A 21,697-nucleotide genomic window follows, 5' to 3' on the forward strand; every position below is an offset into this window, starting at 1 on the left:
ATAGATATGTTCTACTGTTGAATAATAGTTCGCTCCCGGGGGAGATTTTTGCAGATCAAACTATGACAGATTGGGCAGCGAGCGGTATTACGCAAATTGGGGACTTATTCGATCAAGAAGGCTTTAAGCAATTTGCAGATCTAAGAGAGACATACGGTATAGGTAATAGGGGCTTCTTCAAGTATCTACCGATTAGAAGTTACTTAAAGAATAAATCTGGAGGGCCAGTAGGCTTCAATAAGGTTGAAATAATGGAGCAAATTAGGATGTCAAGGGATTGCACAATTAGGTCTCTGTATGCAGCTCTGCTGAAAGAAAAGCAGGATGATTTAGAGAAATATAGTACAAAGTGGGCAGAGAAAATAGGGGTTGACTGCAATCGCTTTATCGAATCTCTAAATTTAGGTTGTACGATCTTGAGTGCTGCCCCTTTGCAGTCTCAACATTACAAGACATTATACTTTCTCTATTATACACCTGAGAGGATAGCAAAATGGGGAGGGAATACAGGTATAAATTGCCCGCGATGTAACGAGTTGGAAGCTGATAGCATTCATATCTTTGCAACATGCCCACAGCTATTCTCACTGATCAAGGAGATAGAGGGATTTTTAGAAAGATCTTTGGGGATCATTATCCGCCTCACACCTTGTAGGATTATGTTAGGGGTAGCTGAACAGAACCAAGAAGAATTTGCAGACTTTCTCTTTGTAGTAATGGCAGTATATAGGCTGACAATAGCCCGGGCTTCGCTAGATAAAAATCCCCCTAAATTTCAAGACTGGTTGGCAGCTACGCTGTATGCCTTTAAGGTTGAGGAAAATGTCTATGCCCGGAAAGGAAGAAGAGGAAGAGAGTTGGGGAGGAGAATATGGGAGCCTATAAGCAAATGGAAAGAGAAGCAAAAGTAAAAAAATGTAAAGGATATGTATAATTACGGTTAGGAGTCTGATTAATATATGATCTAGTTGTATTATTGTTTAAGTAGATATGAAGGGCTAAGGGAAAATGTGGTAATAACTAACCTACTGCAAATTGTGTAAAAGCTATGGTGTAATGTTAATGTGCCTTTGTATATATAAGAAAAATAAAAAATTTAAAAAAAAAAAAAAAAAAATGGACAAGACTTAGGAAACAAAAGGAAAAACAATAACGGACGAAAAGAATAAAGAATCCGAAGATGTTGATCAAAGGTGGGAGCTTCCACCGGAAGCGCGCCAACGTCACGAAAGAAACCTAATGGTGGGATAGCGACGGGAGAGAAGAGAGAAATAAGACTACAATTCCGACCCAAACACTAGATGGCGGAATAATGCACAGTATAGTGAATCCAGAAAGTCTTCAAGCTGCAAAACTACACCGGCAGGTAAAAAACTATACGTTAGAGCAGAGGTCTTCAAACTTTTTGATGCCGAGACCCCCTTGTAAAACCTTTTTAGGGGTAAGGACCCCTTCCGACAAAAGTTTCTAGAAACTGGTACTCCTCATCATCAACTTTTGACAACCATAAATGCGCCTGTTAGACCTCATCACATCCCTCCATCATTCATCCACCCACACTTTCACACATCCATCCATCCACCCTTTTATCCTTCCATCCATACATCCATCCACCCTTTCATCCTTCCATCCATACATCCATCCTTTACCCATCCACCCCTCCTTCCATCCACCCATCATTCATCCACCCACCTTTTCACACATTCATCCATCCTTCATCCATGCAACCTTTTATCCATTCATACATCCATCCACCCTTTCATCTTCCCATCCATACATCCATCCTTCATCCATCCACCCTTTCATCCTCCCATCCATACATCCATCATTCATCCACCCTTTCATCCATCCACCCACCCTTTCATCCATCTACCCATCTTTCATCCCCCCACCTTTTCACACATCCATCCATACATCCTTCATCCGTCCACCCTTTCATCCTTCCATCCATACATCTGTCCTTCACCAATCTATCCTTCATCCATCCACCCTTTCATCCTTCCATCCATACATCATTCATCCATCCACCCTTTCATCCATCCATTCACCCATCATTCATCCACCCATCTTTTTACACATCCATCCATCCATCATTCATCCATCCACCCTTTCATCCATCGTTCCTTCATCCGTCCACCCTTTCATTCTTCCATCCATACATCTATCCTTCACCAATCTATCCTTCATCCATCCACCCTTTCATCCTTCCATCCTTCCATCCATACATCCATCATTCATCCATCCACACTTTCATTCATCCACCCACTCATCATTCATCCACCCACCTTTTCACACATCCATCCATCCATACATCCATCATCCATCCATTCACCCATCCTTTACCCATCCACCCTTCCTTCCATCCACCCATCATTCATCCACCCACCTTTTCACACATCCATCATTCATCCATGCAACCTTTTATCCATTCATACATCCACCCTTTCATCCTCCCATCCATACATCCATCCATCATCCATCCTCCCATCCATACATCCATCCTTCATCCATCCACCCTTTCATCCTCCCATCCATACATCCATCCTTCATCCATCCACCCATCCACCCACCCTTTCATCCATCCACCCATCATTCGTCCCCCCACCTTTTCACACATCCATCCATCATTCATCCATGCAACCTTTTATCCATCCATACATCCATCCTCCCATACATCCATCCACCCTTTCATCCTCCCATCCATACAGACATCCATCCTTCATCCATCCACCCTTTCATCCTCCCTCCCATCCATACATCCATCCTTCATCCATCCACCCTTTCATCCTCCCATCCATACATACATCCATCCTTCCTCCATCCACCCTTTCATCCTCCCATCCACCCTTTCATCCTCCCATCCATACATCCATCCGCCCTTTCATCCTTCCATCCATACATCCATCATTCATCCATCCACCTTTTCTGTGCCTCTCTCATGGGGGGGGGGGGATCAGTATCTCTCTGCGTCGTCTTCCTTCTTCTTTCCCGCTCATGGGGAGCGGGGGACGTGTCACGGGACCCACAGCTCCAGGTGCGCAGCATCCATTGAACTCAAAGTGCTACACTACAGCCACTCCCCCAGCCCCCCTCCCCGCCCCCCCCCAGCTTCCCCCAGCTCGTGTATGTGAGCCTGGCTGTAACAGCTTCAGGGACACACACACAGTCACACCCAAGTACTTGACAGGTCTTTAAAAGACCTTTTACTTGTTAATGAGGCGTTGATGTTTTTCACACCTCGGTGTGATTTAGGCCTCCGCCGTGAGCACCCTCGATCAGCCCAGGCCAGGAACTGCACTCTGCAGAATCTGCGACCCCCTTCCCAGGACTCCACGACCCCCCTGGGGACGCGCCCCACAGATTGAAGACCGCTGCGTTAGAGGGAAGTTATGTTCGGTTCAGATTTTATACACAAAGTTATACCATCCCTGAAACCTTTTTGTTTTTTTGTGACTTTCTAAGGATTGTTTCATTCTATTTCCTAACTAAAAAGTCTCTGTAACCTTGGGTCCTGAAAAAAATGTTTTGGACAATTCCTAGCCCATGGGTCCTGGTCCATCAGAGACCCCTTATCTTCAGTCATATGGGGTGACCACTTATGTCCTATTTAATGTTTTTCTCCCCACCCCCTCCACGGGATCAGTGTCCCGTATCATAAAATGGCGGCCAGAACTTTTCCTCTCATTGTTGTGGCCAGTGTGTGTGAATGTATTCTCCTGGTTTCGACGTGTTGCACTCAAGCTGTCATATCGTCGGCGGTGCTCATGTTCAGCGCTACGCCGCACGCTGACAGTGTAATCCAAAGAAACGGCTTCCTTTCAGTCAAGAATGCCACGGCACTCTTGTACAGTTGATGATAAAGTTTTATACGATCCAGATACAAAGGTGCTGTGAGCCACCAACCGGGGTCCCCGCAAGTGGGCTGGAATATTTAGTGCTTACGACTTTGATGAGGATTCCCTTGGAAGAGACATAGGATTACAGGTAAACATGGTTTTCTTGCCTACAAATTCCTCAGCAATCTCCCCAACTCTTTTCTCACCTCTCCCCGTTCTGAAAAATGGTCGCCCAGCCATCACATACATATGGTTTTAGGTTACTTTGTTAAACGGCTTAGGCACAGATCGAAATACTGCAGGTTGTGTCTACCTGTACGGGCTCTAAACAAAGGAATGAGGAACTGGCGTCAGGGCACTATTGTGGCGCTATATGGCTCCAAAGATGTCATGTCCTGGTATGTGTCTGAGGCCGGAATGGAGCCAAACTCCACCTAATGGTGTGGGAAAGCTGTTAGAACGTTTTTGCATCCTGTCTTGCACCTTGGGACATTCAAGAAGTGAGTAATCCGCAGGTAGGTAAAGCATTCACCAGAAAGATCATTGTCTGGGGTAAGTAACTTGTTCAACATAACTTTCTCTGTGAAGCACCCGTAGAGAGCACAGCTTTATGAATTACAAGTTGGTATGTCTGCTGCTTCTAAATTTTATTTTCTTATCAAATTAATTTGTGTCTTGATTTTGTTTCAATCAGAGACGAATACCTTGAAAAAGTACAAGAGAAAACTTGAAGAGTGTACTGACAAACTGCAACCACGAAGACCAAGAGCAGTCAAAAAAGAAGTCCGGTATTTTGGGCGGAGTGTATATGGTAGGCGTTCTGGGGTGGTTATTGTTGAGGTATTCATATTCATGTTTATTCAGGAAACCACTTTCAAGACCATTGAGGGTAGTTTGTTTGATAGTCTCACTCATCTCTCCTCAGTTTACAGTAGTGGCCCTCCATGCTTAGCTGTGACAGAATCTCATGTTTGTAGTCTTCGGTGTTCTGTATGACTATGGCCCCGCCTTTATCGGCGGGTTTGATGACTATGTCCATGTTACTTTTTAGGGATTCTAGGGCCAAACGTTCTGGTTCGGTGGTATTGTAGTTCACATATTTCCGATCTGTCAAAGCTTGGTTGATGTCACGTGTGACTACCTGCTCATAGGCCAGGATTTTATGTGCCATCGTGTGTGTAGGGAAATGTCAGGCAAATGCACCTACTCCATCACATACCTCCTGCACCTCTCAAAAAAGGCAGCCAAAGGCTTCAAACACAACCTATTAAAATCTCACCCAGAAACCCCTATCTCTGACCCTTACTTCTCAATGATCAACGGGCCCATTAAGAATGGCATCATATTCTACACTAAAAGAAGAGCTCAATGGAGAAAAGCCTTTCTCGCTCTCTTTAAGGTATCTAACATGAAGAAAACGGCGCACGGTTTTGCCTTATCTATCCTCCCGTCCCTATTCTTCAACGCACTTTTATCATAATGGTATCCTCCTAATTCAATCCAATAACCACAACCTCAACTTGATCGACCACATTTTTCCGCTCATTAAAGAGTCACTCTTACAGATCCCTCCTCTCCATCCCAGCACCCCACCTCTGCTTAACAGCCTCCCCAACTCCCCATTGGATCCCACCTTCCCCCCTCACCCTGCACTTTCGGACCCTCCATCCCCATCACCTTTACTCCCAGCACCTCCCCTCAGCTTAACAGCCCCTCCAATTCACCTTTGGATCCCTGCTTAGACACCCCCCTAACCACTCATCCTGATCTCCATATCTCACCCTCCCCCCCCCACCTCTACTCACAGCTCCCCCCTTTGGCCCATCAGCCCCACCCTTACCTCCATTGCTCTGGACACTCCCGTATCTTTACAAACCACTACACACTCTACTCCCTTTGTCGCATCGTTGTTGGAAGCTTTGCAAACTCTTTTTTCCCCCTACCTGGACGCTGCTAGGTGTCCCTGATTCCAGCGCGGAGCAAAGAAGGCACTGAAGGCACGAAGGAGGGCTGAGCATTAGAGGGACTCGTAGACCCAGGAGTCCACTAGCTAACCACACACCCGGCTCCCCCTGAGAACTCCACCCACAACTTGCCGCTGCCTCTTAACGCCTCGCCGCACCCGCTCCGCGGTTGCCGCATCGTTGTTGGAGGCTTTGCAAACTCTTTTTCCCCCTACCTGGACGCTGCTGGGTTGCTAGGTGTCCCTGATTCCAGCGCGGAGCAAGGAAGGCGCTGAAGGCACGAAGGAGGGCTGAGCATTAGAGGGACTCGTAGACCCAGGAGTCCACTGGCTAACCACACACCTGGCTCCCCCTGAGAACTCCGCCCACAACTTGCCACCACCTCTTAACCAATTGACTCATCCGCTGCGCAGGAGCATCCCGGGAGAAGCCCGGGACAAGGGCAGGACCGTCCTAGGCCGTCACAGGCCGAAGGAGGCCAGGCTGGGCCACCCCCCTTGTCTCTCCCCCCCCCCCCCCCCCCACCCCCCTCCCAACGTGCCAACTGTTGCAGGAAGAGTACCTCCAGGTGAACAGGACTATGATTATCACCTGCTGTGCATTGTTGCCCTTGTTTGTATTTGATTTGCCCACTACGAGTAATCCCTCACCTGACAACTATGTTCCCTCGGCCTGGGAAGGGGGGAAGGTTAGTACCAAATCCCGTCGGGGGCATCATCACTGGGACCTTGGACAATTTCATCACAATGGCAGCGGTTGTTCTCGAACGAGAAATAGCTCTTACTGAAAAGCGGCTCTCCCTTGAATCCCTTAGCTCAAAACGGTACTCTCTGGGTCACATTAAGAACGCCAAAACCCCAGAACACCTAGCAAGCCTGAACCTTAATGGCTCCAGCTTGTTAGAGAACAGCATAGGATCAGACGGCTAGAACATCATTACCTTGGAGAATAGGTCATTGGGTAGTAATAAATCACTTGAAGCATGTGGGTCACCCAATACATGTCCCACAAAGGCCCAAGCATGTCCCATTGTTAAAACTTCAGCAACACGCATCACACAATCAGGGAAAATAAAGCGGGCGGGGTGGACAGAAAGGTAAATGTTCAAAGATACCTAAAATCTCCACCAAAGTGGGTAACCTATCTGCCCCAAGCACCTCTACATTAGTTAACGCACCTGTCACATCAAAAAGTATTCCTCCCAAACCTACTAACGGCCAATCCCAGCAGTCGAAACGACCTATACTAGCCTACAGGGTGATGGAGGTCTAGTTGGACAGGTAGAACAGATCTTAAAGTCTCTTATGCTCCCTCTCATTGAGAGATTGAAGGGAATCAATGAGAATCTGGGGATATTACAACAGACCAATCAATCAATCTGAAAATTTGTATAGCGCGCTACTCACCCAGAGGGTCTCAAGGCGCTTGGGGGAGAGGGGTCGGCTACTGCTCTAACAGCCAAGTCTTAAGTTGCTTCCTGAAGGAGAGGTGGTCTTGGGTCAGACGGAGGTGGATGGGGAGGGAGTTCCAAGTCTTGGCGGCCAGGTAGGAGAAGGATCTTCCTCCCATGGTGGCTCTTCGAATGCGTGGAACGGCGGCGAGGGCAAGGCTGGTCGATCGTAGCTGGCGGGTGGGAGTGTAGAAGGTCAGGCGGTTGTTGAGGTACCTGGGGCCCAGGTCGTGGAGGGCCTTGTGTGCGTGGGTGAGGAGTCAGAACGTGATTCTCTTGCCAGTGCAGGTCTCTCAGGTGTCCTGAGATGTGGCTGTGTCGGGGGATGTCCAGGATGAGTCGTGCGGAGGCGTTCTGGATGCGTTGGAGTCTTTTCTGTAGTTTAGCTGTGGTTCCGCTGTAGAGGGTGTTTCCGTAGTCCAGTCGGCTGGTGACGAGTGCCTGGGTGACCGTCTTCCTGGTTTCGGTAGGGATCCATCGGAAAGATCTTTCGGAGCATGCCTAGGATGTTGAAGCATGATGATGAGATGGCGTTGACTTGTCTGGTCATCGAGAGGGAGGAGTCCAGGATGAAGCCCAGGTTGCGTGCGTGGTCCATTGGTTTGGGTGCGCTGCCCAGGGCATGGAGCCACCAGGAATCGTCCCAGGCAGAGGGTGATGATCCAAGGATGAGGACATCCGTCTTGTCTGAGTTCAGTTTCAGGCGGCTGTTCATCATACACTCGGCTACGTCTACCCTAGATAACACGAACATGTTGGAAACCAGGGAGCACAGAGCAGAGGACACCCAAGATCCAACAGCAGGTGGCGAAGAAAAATTGTGCAAGGAGGGGGTCTACAAGAAACATCAAATAGATTACACACAATCTGCCATATATGCTAATAGAAATACATATACCAACAAGATACTTAGGAGTGTGGGTAACCTCCCCATCATTGATTTACCCCCACAATCGACCCCTTGGTGATAGTATTGGGCAATGTTCCACCTCTTCCTGAGTGAGTCAAAGAGGAATTTAGCCAGCTTAAAAACAAAGTAACTCATTGGCTATCTAGCGACACCGTAGAGGGTCATAATATAATCCTGGCTCGGCGAGTCTCCTGGCTGGGCAGCTCTAGAAAAACCAGAAATGGAGATTGTATAGTGATAAACTTTAACAGCCCGGTACCAGTAGAAAGGATATTCAGGGAAGTGGAGTTGGGAACATCTCACAAGGGTCAGGGCATAGAGATATTACCCCTTGGCTTTTTCTACAGGACCGTGTTACACGACGGTCCGGAATTTGGGAACTGGGTTAATGATAATAAGATACCCAATCCCAGAGGGCAACTGGGGATGAATACATTATCTCTGTGGCCTACCTGAGTTCGTGCGGGGTGGATATGGATACTCCCCGCTTCCAGTGGGCACAAATAGATACACAGTCCTCTCTGGTCTCAATGACTGTGATTGACTGCGTGGTAACCAAGAAACACCAAATCCTCCCTACAGAATCAGCCACCTGACCTCTTACCCTCCCTCAACAGATAGTCCTATGCTAGAGCGTGTACCCAAGGTGGTTAACCTTGATAAACCAGTTTTCTCAGCAGAAGTAGACCTGTGTGCAGCTGATCTCACGGATAAAACACTGCCTGACCCATCTGGAGAGTCTATCTCTGGCATACAGGAGAATTCCCAGGATTGTAACGTACTCTCCTGGAATATCGCGGGGCTGGCAGGAAAGATCTTAGACACCTTATGTGTGAAATTAGTTAGTCCTACTCAATCATCTGTCTTCAAGAGACGTGGGCTGTCAACTGTGACATCTTGCTGGTGGTGTACAGAGCTTTCTTTATCCCAGCGACAAGATCAAACAGTGGACGTGCAATGGGAGGACTGGTCATTTTTACATCGTTGGCCCTAAGATGTAGCATTAGGGCCTTTCCTTCCGATAACAGAAACATGCAGGCCATCGTCATGGGGAAAAAAGATAGGAGAATCTGCGTGGTTAACTTCTATAATGCTATACACAAGGACGAGGGTTGCAGGATCACCGACCTGACTGATTACATAGCACAGTGTCGTGGCCCAACAAGGAAGAACCTGCTCATCGCAGGCGACTTTAACGTGCACCCATGTGGCAACCCAAAGCTGCATCCCATTGGGACTTTGGGCTGTCCTAGGATAGCGGGTCTTCATTTTGAACATACTAGACAGGGAAATGCTCTAAATGTCATGCTAAGGGGCGTGGCCAAGATGGCGGGCTGAGAGGTCGCACTCGCCGAGAGCTCCCGGACCCCTGAATTCCTGCACCGCTCGTAACCGCTGATTCCCCCCCGGATCACGTGGCGAATGAGCCTGGTGCCCCCGGTAGAGGTGTGGAGCTACTGCTGAGCCTGGTTTGCCCCGTCGGGGGTGCGATTCTGACCGGTAAAGCCTGGGTCGAGGCCCGCTGAATGGACTGTGTGTGAGCCGGAAGCCGTGGGTCTCCCGACCCTCGGAGCCTGGCGGAGCACTCTGCCTCCTGTGTGTGAAGCCCGCAGCAGTGCGTGTATTGTCGGAGTGGGAGTCGGCAGCGGCTTCGCGAGCGGAACGGAGTTGCCCAACGGCGGTGGTACGGAGCGGAGCTGAGCGGAGGTGAAGGGTGGAGGCAGAGCCGGCATTGTCTTGCTACGCCGGCCCGCGGCTTGAGGGGGCTTGTATTGAGAGGCCGCTCCGGCCAGCTGTCGGTGGTGGAGCAGTGGAACTGGGCTTCTGGAGCAGATCTCCCCCAGGAATTGCGGGCCCCGGCGACCATCGCACCACGAGTTTGCCCACCGGCCGGATTTCTAGATCCCGGACCAGGGACGGAGAAGGGACCTCCATCTTGGGCGTTGGCCTCTCGATATCGCAGGGCGGCCATTTTGTGAACTCCGGCCTGGCAGCTCGGTCTTCCTAGAGCTCTTTGTGTGGCGCTACCCCCGGCTGGTGTATAGCCGCGCCGGTACGGCGGTTCTCTTTGCTGGACAGTAAGCCTCAACGTCCTCTACTCAGCTGAAATGTCGAACGCTAGAGGACAGAGAAGGGGCGACCGAACCTTGCCGGACATGCTGGGACGCGGCGCCCTACGCAGTGGGGGAACCCAACCCACCACGACCTCCCCAGCCCCGGCCAGGGGTGCAGATGGCGGAGAACCCCCAGTGACGAGATCATTTCTTGAGTCGCTCTTCAGCTCCCTACGGGAGGACTTTCAAACGCTCAAGCGTGAGGTGGCCGGGGAGGTCCGTGAAGTAAGGAGAGAGATGGACTCCCTGGGGGAACGTGTGAACACGGTGGAGGAAGCGGGTCACTCCAGGGATGAGGAGATCACCCATCTGCAACAGGAGGTCCTGCGACTGCGGGAACAACAGATTGAATTGCAGGCCCACGCCGAGGACCTTGAAAATCGGTCCAGGCGGAATAACATACGGGTCCGCGGAGTGCCGTCCGGCGAGGAGGGTGAAGATGTGACTGCATACCTTGTGGCCCTCTTTTGTGCGATCCTGAGGGAGTCGGAAGACTTTCAGATCCGCATAGACCGAGCACACCGGGTGGGTCGCCCCCGCAGAGCCACGGCGCCCGCCCCGGACATTCTGGCTTTCCTCCCAGACTTTCCCCTGAAGGAGCGGATCCTACGAGAAGCACGAAGGCAGCAATCTTTCCGATTCCGGGACCACCCTGTGACCCTGTTTCAGGACTTATCCGCGGTCACGCTGCAGAAGAGGAAATCATTCAAAATCGCTACTGACTTCCTTCGGGAGCGAGGGGCACAGTACTCTTGGGGGCACCCTTTCCGCCTGATTTTTAGATGGAACGGTGTTTTGCACCAGCTCCGGTCCCTCCAAGATGTCTGCGCGGTGCTGGGCCTCACAGCATCGGACACGGATACCCCGGCTCCGCGGCGGAGGCGAAGCACTGGTGACGGATGGCAGCAGGTGGGAGAGGGGGGCTCTCCTCCGTCGGAGCGACCGGGCTCACCCACGATCCGGGCGGACATGGCGGCCGCCATCCAGGAGGCCTCCAGAGTGGCGGCAAACGGCGAAGTGGCCTTGACGGCCTGAACTCACTCCGGGGGGAGTCTACTCTAGCTTGTTCCCTTTGCAGGTGCGGGGATTCGGGGGGGGCGGGGAGGAATGGCGAGTGCTGGAGGTGGTGGCTGGACGTCCACTAGACTGATTTACCACGGCCTTGTCCGTTCCGGACCAGACTGGGACAATGTCTTTTTTGCAAAGTTTGAGAAGTGGGGTGTGGGAACGGGACTGGCGGGTGGATGTTTTGATTCCGGGGCCTAGAGGGGGGGCTTGTTGCGGGGGTGGTGTAGATTTGGTTGTGTGGGATTTCGGGGGGCAGGGGGGGCCTTTCTAGTTGTGGGGTGTTGGGGTTTGGGGACTGTACTGTGCCTGTGGACTGTTCATAATTGCTCTGTTTTGAGGCCTCGAGTGGCGCCTTCTGTGTTTGCCTGCTGGGCTTTGCTTCTTGATATGTGCCCCACTGATTCCCCTCCTTGATGGCTCTTAAAGTGCTCACTCTCAATGTAAAAGGGCTGAATAATCCGGTTAAGAGGCGGGCGGTGTTATCCTTGTTGGAAAACTCACAGGCGGATATCTGCCTGTTGCAGGAGACCCATTTGCTAGCTAAGGACTGCTCGAGAATGCGTACCCCCAAGTTCCCCACGCAGCTGTTCTCCTCTAGCGCCTCCAAGACGGCAGGGGTGGCGATCTTGTTCTCTAGGGGGTTCAGGGGAGAGGTCGTGTGCAAGGTAGCAGAACAGAAAGGGAGACTTCTGGTATATAAGATCAAGATGGGGGGTTTAGCACTGACTGTTGGCACCATCTACTGCCCCAATGATCATCAGGACCAATTCTTACACAGGGCTTTGGAGGCATCCACCTCTGATAGGCACATAGTGTTGGGGGGTGATTTGAACTTGGTTTTCGATGCGGCGATGGACAGGTCTGTGCAGCGGCGCCACCAGTTGGGTGAGCTTACGGGCTCGATTCGCACTCGACTTGAGGAGCTGGACTTGCATGACATGTGGCGCCACCTTCACCCTACCACCCGCGCATACTCCTATTTCTCACATGCCCACAGATCCTATGCGCGACTGGACCATCTACTTGTGTCGGGCCCAATGCTCCTTCTGGCTTCGAATGCAGATATGGGGGTCCTCTCTCTTTCCGACCACGCTCCGGTGGAGGGCGCTTTCACTCTGCCGCCGGCGGTTCGGCCTAGGGGGGTCTGGCGGCTTCGAGACACGCTATTGCACAGGCGATCGGTGGTGGACCAGATCCGGGCGGCCATCTTGGATTTTCAGACCGTGAATGATAATGAGGACACTTCGCGTGCGACACAGTGGGCAGCCCTGAAGGCGGTGCTCCGGGGCGAATTTATAGCGATTTCCTCGCCCGAGAATAGGGACCGACAGCTCAAGAGGGATGAGCTCACCCAGCGGGTGAGGGAGCTGGAACAGGTTCATCACAGGACAGGGGCACCCAGGGTTTGGAGGCAGTTGAAGGCGACACAGAAACTCTTGGCAGCCCTTGATGCGGACCGGGCGGAGTATGCGATGCTCCGCCTGAAACACAAATATTACACAGGGGGCGACCGGTGCGGGCGGCTCTTGGCCAACAAACTCAGGGTGCAACACCAGCAGCACCGAGTGAAGGAGCTAGTTGACCCAACCGGAGGTATGGTCACGGCTGACGAGCAGATAGCAGACGTCTTTCGCAGCTTTTATGCTGACCTCTACCCCGGGGATGCCCCCTCGGCCCAGGCTGAGGAGGACTATCTGGATTCAGTACCGCTCCCGTCGTTGACACTGGATCAGGCTCAGTATCTGGAGCGCGATATCCGTGTCGAGGAGGTGATCACGGCGATATCTCGGCTCAAATTGGGCAAGGCCCCAGGTCCGGATGGCTTTATCCCTCTGTTTAACAGAACCTTCTGTCAGGAGCTGGCGCCTCTACTGACCCGCCTTTTCAACTCCTTTGCGGAGCCGGGTGCCATCCCCTCCGAATTTCTCCAGGCCACGGTTTCCGTGATCCCGAAGCCGGGCAAGGACAGGACCGCCTGTGGGTCCTACCGTCCTATCTCGCTGCTGAACACAGATTTGAAGGTGTTCACCAGTATATTAGCTGCACGCCTGGCGTTGCACCTCCCGGGCATGGTTGATTCGGACCAAGCGGGCTTTGTGCCTGGTAGGCAAACAGTAGACAACACAAAGAGGGTGACCCACATCCTTGAGAAGGCTTCCAGGATCCCTGGGGAGAGGATGCTCCTGTCCATAGACGCGGAGAAGGCTTTCGACAGGGTGCACTGGCCCTACTTAGAGAAGGTCCTGAGCAAATTCGGGATTGGGGAGAAGTTCCGTCATCTGATCTTCAATTGTTACCGGTTCCCATCTGCAGTGGTCCGAGTGAACGGAGGCAGCTCTCGACCCTTTCCTATTGAACGGGGTACGCGACAGGGGTGCCCACTATCCCCTTTGCTCTTTGCCCTGTACATGTAGCCATTTGCCCAGAGGGTTAGGCAGAACCCCGATATTGTCGGTGTCAAGATGGGTGAATTCCATCATGCGATCAGCCTGTACGCGGATGATGTAATTCTGACGCTAGATGACCCGCGGAGGTCGCTGCCGGCTTGCGTAGAGGAACTGGACTTATTCGCCGCCGTGGCGGGCTTCAAGGTGAACCTGGGGAAGTCGGCTGCCCTTGACATCTCGCTTACTAACGCCACTAGAGCGGAATTACAGAGGCTTTACCCTCTGAGCTGGTCCAAGGACCGGATCCCGTACTTGGGGATCCTGTTGGCGCCCTCCCTCCCGGAGATGGTCACGGCCAATTATGCGGCTTTGGGCACGAAAATCAGGGAGGAATTAGGCCGGTGGGATAAGGGTACGTTGTCGCTACTGGGTAGGGTGGCCGCGGTGAAGATGACCCTCCTGCCTCAGGTGCTTTACCTTTTCAGAGCGTTACCGCTCCAGCCCCCCGTGGGGTGGCTTGCGGAGACACAGACTGCCATTGCGCGGTTCGTATGGCAGGGCCGCAGGCCGAGGATCAAGAGGAGTATCGCTATGCTGACGCCCGAATCTGGGGGGCTGGGGATACCGGACTTGCGGAAATATTTCCAGGCCGCCCAACTCCGCTATTTGGTGGAATGGAGCCGGTGGGAGTCTGACAAGCACTGGCTGTTCCAGGATCAGGCAGTGGCGGGTAGGACGCTACAGGAAATACCATTCTTGAAGCGGGCCCATCGACCTCCTAACCTCTATGCGTCTCTGGTGACGCGGGTCCCGCTCCGGACGTGGGACTCGGTGGCTGCCAGGTACGAGCTTACTACCTTCCCCTCTCCCTTTACGCTGCTCATTGGCAACCCGGACTTCGGCCCCGGGATGGAGCAAGGTGCTTTTGAGCGCTGGCGGGTGGCCCGCTGCTGGACTTTGTATCACTTGTACAGCCCTGAGAGAGTTGTCCCCTTCCAGGACTTGAGGCGGGATTATGGCCTCCCAGAAGCGGAGCGCATGCGATACATGCAGGCTCGTCATTGGGCATTACAACCCCAGGTGCGCGATGCGGCACACCGGGAAATCACGGCGTATGAGAGCTGGTTAATCACTCGCACGTCGGACGCTAAACTGATCTCAGACCTGTATAAAATGCTGCAGACCCCCTCCTCTCACATTCACAACCCCGGTCGGGAACGGTGGGAAAGGGAGCTCGGGCGAGTGTTGAGTCACAAGGAATGGGAACATATCTCCTTCCGCGCGCGTCACTCGGCCTATCACACGGGTCTTACGGAGACCTTCACTAAAATCTCGACCTACTGGTACCGCACTCCGGAGAAACTGCACGAGATGGACAGGGCAATACCAGGGACGTGCTGGCGCAACTGTGGCAACACTGGTACACTAACACACATCCTGTGGGAATGCCCCCTACTGCCTCCTTATTGGGAAGAGGTCCTGGGTGAGGTGGACAAATGCTTTGGGATAGAATTGCCGAGATTCCCTGCCTATGTTCTGCTAGGGTTACCAAATGGGTTGATGTATCCCCTTAGGTCTAAGAGGGGTAGACAGATCGCGATTGCTCTGGGGTCAGCGGTGCAGAATATTCTCGTACACTGGCGCACTACCACGCTTCCCTCTGTAGTTGGCTGGCTGCACAGATTATGGCATGTCCTTGGAATGGAGAAGATGTCCTTAGTGGCCCTGGGAGATACTGATACCTTTGAAGATCTGTGGGCGCCCTTTCATAGCCTGTTATGTTCCGAGTTTCGGGAGATCACCTGCCCCAGATACCTTAGGTTGTTAAGGCTGACGCCGCCACCGGACCCACCTGTCTGAACGGGCGGGGTCGATACTGCATAGCGGGGATTATTGGAGAGTTGAATGAAGAGGAGGCTGTAGATAATGGCACAGTACAGGGGGTGGGTTGGGATATGGTAGTTGGGGGTTCTGTTTGGTTGGGTAGGTTTTTGGAGCGGGGATGCTTCCCCACCCTTCACCCCCCCCCCCCATTTTTCTTCTTTTCCCCCTTTTCCCCTTCCCTCTTTCCCCCTTTTCTTTTTTTTTTTTCCTTTATTTTTTCTTTGTCCCCCCCCCTCCTGATTTTCTCTTCCTTTCCCCTATCCCGTCCTTCCTTCCCTCCCCCCCCCCCCCCCCCTAGTTCTTTGTATGTGACCACAGGTGCGAAGCTGTGCTCCCGAGTCGGATGAAGCCTCTTGCAAAGTTGTAACTGTATTGTTGTACTTGCTGTATAATGCGCACTGATTGTGCGGCTCCTGTGGTTTATCTGTTCCTTGCCCTATTGTGTCCTGCCCCACCCTGCTTCAATAAAATACTTTAAACCTAAATGTCATGCTAAATGAGCATGATTTATCTTCTGCTATGAGCTATGCCCGCCGCTAAGCACACACAGGGAACCAACTTTGTAAAGGCAGAGGACATGGATCTTCTATAGATCACATATTGGTATCCAGTACAATTTTGTCCCTGCTCCAGGGTTTTTCTATAACGCCAGCGCACACAGTGACCATAACCCAGTCTGTGTGAAGATTGGAGGGAACCTCATAAAGGGTCAAGATGCAGGCACCAACATGCTTCAACCTATGAACGGACGGCGGCGGATCAAATGGAACCATGTGTTCCCGTCCCTTTTCCACGATAGATTAGAGATTGACTGTGCCGAAGAATTTTCATGCTGTCTTCGTGGGGAAGCCTCGTCAGAAGGAGTTCATAAAGCCTTCGAAGGGATCGCCTCTGAGGTGGGAGACATGCTACTGGTCCCAGGGAGATTAAGTATAACCAGTGAACCTAAATGGTTCTGTCATCAATGCTCCAAAGCTGCTAGAGATCTTAAGGCGGCCCTGAAAGTAATTCCCAGGGATAGATCCCTGATCAGCTCACTGAGGATAACATACAAAAATGTTCAGGCTAACAGGAAAGCTGAGCTGAAAAATGCATTATGGAGGGAGCTTCTAGACCCCCTGACTTTATCGAGTAGCTCTAGATTCTGGACCACAATCAATCAATCACCGTTTGTAGCGGTGGGGGTCAAAGAAGTGGGCTCCAACATTACAGAGGAAGAATGGGTGTCCCACTTCGTCAATATTTTTAAAAACACATCTACCCAGCTAGTCTTGCCTGAGAAGACGTCAGGCAGTGGTGTTTTCAGTAAAAGAAATGGTGGAGGGCATCAATAATCTTCCAAACAAGAAGGCCCCAGGCCCGGATGGTATCCCTCCGGACCTTTTTAAATCTAACCCCCTTTTTTGGGCTCCGATTTTGGCCACAGGGGGACATGCTGCGGCAAAAAAAGGATTCCCACCCTCATGGGGAGTTTCAACTATTGTCCCAGTATTTAAAAAGGGAGACCGCAACTGCACCATAAACTATAGGCCCATCTCCCTGATCGACTCTGTTGTGAAAATTGTATGGGGTGAGTTGTATTAAAGAGATTGACCACCTGGGCGGAGGAGAACAAGATCATTTCCGAAACTCAGTTTGGGTTCCGCCCAGGTCACTCGACCATGGCCCAATGCCTAAATCTCTACCTGATCCTGGGGCAGTACACCATTACTCGCACAGGGATAATCTACATGGCCTTCATGGATCTTTCTTCCGCCTTTGACTGTGTCAACCGGGGAAAGTTGTGGCAATCCATGGAGGCCATGGGTGTGGAGCAAAACCTGGCGAGTTTCTTAAAGGATCTGCATAGAGACAGAAAGGCAAACGTCCGATACACCACAGACCTTAAGGTATCTAGGAACTTCAGCACTAGTCAGGGGGGTCTAACAGGTGTGCATTCTGGCCCCCTTCCTGTTTAATCTCTACATAAATGACCTGGAAGAATCATTATTAGAAACGGGGGCTGACAACCCTCATATGGGACGAAGGGGACTGCCCATCCTGCTATGTGCAGACGACGCCGTCCTCCTGGCCCGCACCCCGAAAGGGCTACAAACCCGACTTGATGCCTTCCACTGGTTTACGGTAAGACGAGATCTATCCATCAACAACTCGAAATCATACGTGATGCAGGTAGGGCAGTGCGCTAAAAGACAGTATCCCTTTAAGGTTAACGGAGATAGGGTGCCTACATGTACATCCTTTTCGTATCTGGGAGTTCTCGGTTAAATTAGGCCACACTTTAAAACAAGAAAAGGGGAGAGGTTATCAGGGCCAATGCAGCGCTCTTCTGTTTTGCCTCCAAAATGGGAAATCGACCTGTGGCGGCTATGTTAAAGATCTATCGAGCAAAGAGCATATCGATAGCCAGCTACGGGAGCAATGTATGGGGATACTGTGGCCTTGAGGGTCTCCAGGTGATTGAGAATAGTTTTTAGGTCTCGGCTAAACGCGCGGAAGCGCGTCTCCGCCGAGATCTTTTGTCAGCGAGTGTGCTTCCCAGGAGACAGTTCCGGCCGCGCGCATCCTTGGAGCCGATTTGAAACGTGAACGCGCGCTGTGGCCAGGCGCTGTCTCCTGGGAAGCTCAAGCACCACACACGCATGCGCATACACACACACACAAGCGCCCATGCACGCACATACATACATACAGAGACACCCCCCCTGACACATACACACACACGCGCACACACACAAGTGCACCGAGTCCCCCCCTCCTTCCCCCGCCACCGTCGCACACATACATACACACACGAGCATACACGCACACACACAAGTGCACCAAGCCCCCCCAGCCTTTTGGAACTTACCTGGCCAATGTCGGGGACTCTGCTCTCTGCACGCGCCGCCCAACGTCCTGCTGGCGCGGCCCCGGAGCTCCACACCGCTCACAGGAGCCCCGGGCGCGAGACGCATTTGACTCCGCCTGCCTCCTCTTCCGGTCTGGACGTGGCCCCGCCCCCGTCACAGGCGACCGTGCCTGACTTCCGGGGCGGCCGCGGTGGGATTCCGGGGGCATTTAGTGAATGAGCAGTTTAATATTGACACCGGAAGGGCTGTCCCGCTTCCCCGTGCAGCACCATCGAGGAGCCGGCATCCCGAGGATCCCAGGAGCAGGTCTCGTCATCCCCAGGTAAAACGCTCAGCATAGCACGCCGGGTTGCTGGGCTTGGTGACGCCTCTGGTAGCATGGCTAGCCGGCTGTGTGAGCCTTGATTGAAGTACCAGGGCCGGGCACTGTACTTCCCTTTGTAACAGGCTGGTTGGGGCACTTATCTGATCGCAGGGACGGCCTTCATTCATAGCGGGGACTGCCTCAAGTGACTACCGGGACTGCCGGGGCTATGTATGCATAAATGCAGACCTCTCTCTGATCAGTCGACCACCAGCTACCAATGCGGGGGAGACCCACATCCTAATCCGGCATCCTCGCCATACCGCCTACCTCCATTGAGGGTCTGTACCCCCGCGCTTTCTGCCTAAAACTAGTGGCTCAAAGGGTAGAGACTTCAGGAACCAGTGACACCAGTAACAGTAACGCAACCGTGAACGGCGCAGGACAGCTGCTGCACCCTCCTCTGGCACTAAGGTGACCCGTTCCAAACAACTGCAATTGGTGCTTCATCTACGCCACTTAAGAACTGCTTTAGTTTGAGTACAAAGGATCGTTCTCCTAAAGTGGTCCAGGCTCACAAAGACTGCGAGCAGTGCATAATCTCCTGCCCTTGAGGAACTGTTCTTGCCTTAATGTTTTCCCACTGAAAGTCCGTCCCTATTAGAAACCCGGTAACAGCCATTCCAAAAGACCTTTGACTGACTCCTTTTGATTGCATATGGTGACTTCTTACTATTTTTGGATCTTGCATAATTTTTAGATAAATATACCTTTATTTTTGTATTAAACTGGTGTAGTGTCCTTCTGTGAGTGCCTTTAATGTGTCACTCGTGGTCTGTGTTGCACAAATAATTTACACATTGCCTCTTAAGCTAAGCCTACCTGCACTGCGCCAAGCTACCCTGTCGGAAGTGGTGGTCCCTACTTCGACTAGGGTGCATACCTCTGCAAACTAGTATGCATGGAGTGCAATGACACTAGTCTAATTTCCACCCTCACCCCAGACTTAACATGTTGGTTTAGCTCACCCAGATGCTCTCCATATTAACAGTGACCTTGAAGGGTTCCCTAGTACTGTGGTAAGCCCTTCAATAGCACTACATTTGTTCTGATCCTACTACCAGGAAAGGTCTATAAAAAATCCATGAATCAGCAGTATAACACCCAGAACCAATGTTGTGCATCCTCTTTCGCAGCAACATCCAGCCAAATAAAATGAGTGCCAACCTAGCATGTATTGATTCGGTTGCTTTTTCCATAATATTCCTACAACCTTTTTCTCTTTCCTAGATGTATTCTTTACAATCTCTCTGCTGTAATAATACCAATAGTTAAGATAAAGACTGTCCTCCCCGGGAGAACCATATTTGGGATTAAAGCTTTCAGTCTTTTGGTACTACAGTCTAGCGAGAGGGTGATTTAGAAGAAAGAAATTTACTCAACTCCTTTGAGGTTTGTACATCCAACAAGTAAGTGTGCTTCTCAAAGAGAGGGGCAGCTTATACTCTTCAACTGCCTCGCTCTACGTGAGGCCTAGGCGCACATTGTAGAAAAAGCATGTTAGAGAGATCCTAATGATGTGTTCCTGGAATATTGTCATCATACTAGTCTGACAGTTCTTCATTGGTAACATACCAGTAATGCAATGAGTGAACACGTTTTGACCCCATCTTAGATTGGGCTATTTTCTTAAATTTGCACGTGACTGGACATGTCACTAAAGTCCTACGCGCCAATTTTTTTAAGGAATTTCTGAAAGATACCTGGAACCAGGAGCGTTTTCATACAGAAATGTGACATCATTAGGAAAAATATTCAGGAACAAAATATTAGGAATATATAAGGAAAATACTAGCACCATAGCACTCTTCAGTGATTATGGTTGTCATGTTTTCAAAGAGAACTCAGACTATAGATCACCTATTGAATTGCATTTCACAGCAAAATGAAAGGTGTTACTGATCCTCCATCATTTCGTATCAATTCCAGGAACAACTTTTATTGGCCCACGTTGAAAGTGGTATTTTAGGCATATTTAGATGCCATCGAGAAGGACACATTTAACAACAAAAAGAACAAGCACTTGCAATGCAATGGTCTCGGCATCATTAAAGGTAGAGCTATTGGCATTGCTCATGACATTTTTTTTTCTTTAGGAAGGTATTTGCAACTTGTGAATGAGCAGTTTAATATTTGGGAAAATAAAACAACAAGGCAAAGGTCATAACACCCTCAGATAGTTGATTCTTTCTCATGTACAGCAGTGTGGAAGTGACTGCGACAGAACCTAACTACACTTCATCACCTGTAAGTCATTATATAAGATCCATTTCAGAGCAGGTGCTAAAAGATTAGTTTCAAACATTATTAAAACTAATGCTTTTCAAATAAACCGCACAATTAAATTGCGATGTTCAGGGTGGTTATAGTCCGCTAGATTGGACACAGTTCTGAGCTACATAAAATGTTATACAATGGGACTCACGGAGAGCGACAGGTGTTTTCCTCAATCTTAGAGAAAGGAAGAGAAACATACTCAGGAAGAGGCACTGGATGAAACATCAGCCAGCTCAAACATGGGGAAAAATCATCAGAACACAAGGGCCAGCCCAGAGCCGCATGACAAGTATTACACACACCTAACGCTTTACACATCTTTAGAGAGGGCACTGCTGATATGTTAAAAGTCTGCAAATTTATAGCAGCATGAATCATACTTAGTAATAACCATAAAATATGGCGGAAGGCGCGATACTAAAGAATCATTGTAAAGTGAGTGCAGAGTAGTGAGTGCAGAGTAGTGAGTGCAGAGTAGTGAGTGCAGAGTAGTGAGTGCAGAGTAGTGAGTGCAGAGTAGTGAGTGCAGAGTAGTGAGTGCAGAGTAGTGAGTGCAGAGTAGTGAGTGCAGAGTAGTGAGTGCAGAGTAGT

At 50.9% G+C, this 21,697-nt stretch overlaps 1 protein-coding gene across 8 annotated transcripts in view; it reads left to right on the plus strand.

The window, feature by feature from the left end:
• Positions 1 to 21,697, plus strand: part of LOC147725801 (uncharacterized) — a 626,472-nt gene that overhangs the window by 495,605 nt on the left and 109,170 nt on the right. For all 8 annotated transcript variants that reach the window (XM_086959971.1, XM_086959976.1, XM_086959973.1 and 5 more), the window contains one exon: positions 4,531 to 4,647. In XM_086959971.1, coding sequence (XP_086816097.1) covers positions 4,531 to 4,647 — 117 coding nt within the window. The remainder of the gene's footprint in view (positions 1 to 4,530; positions 4,648 to 21,697) is intronic.

Source organism: Lissotriton vulgaris, chromosome 3_1, assembly GCF_964263255.1.
Source record: "Lissotriton vulgaris chromosome 3_1, aLisVul1.2, whole genome shotgun sequence".
NCBI classification, from domain to species: Eukaryota; Metazoa; Chordata; class Amphibia; order Caudata; family Salamandridae; genus Lissotriton; species Lissotriton vulgaris.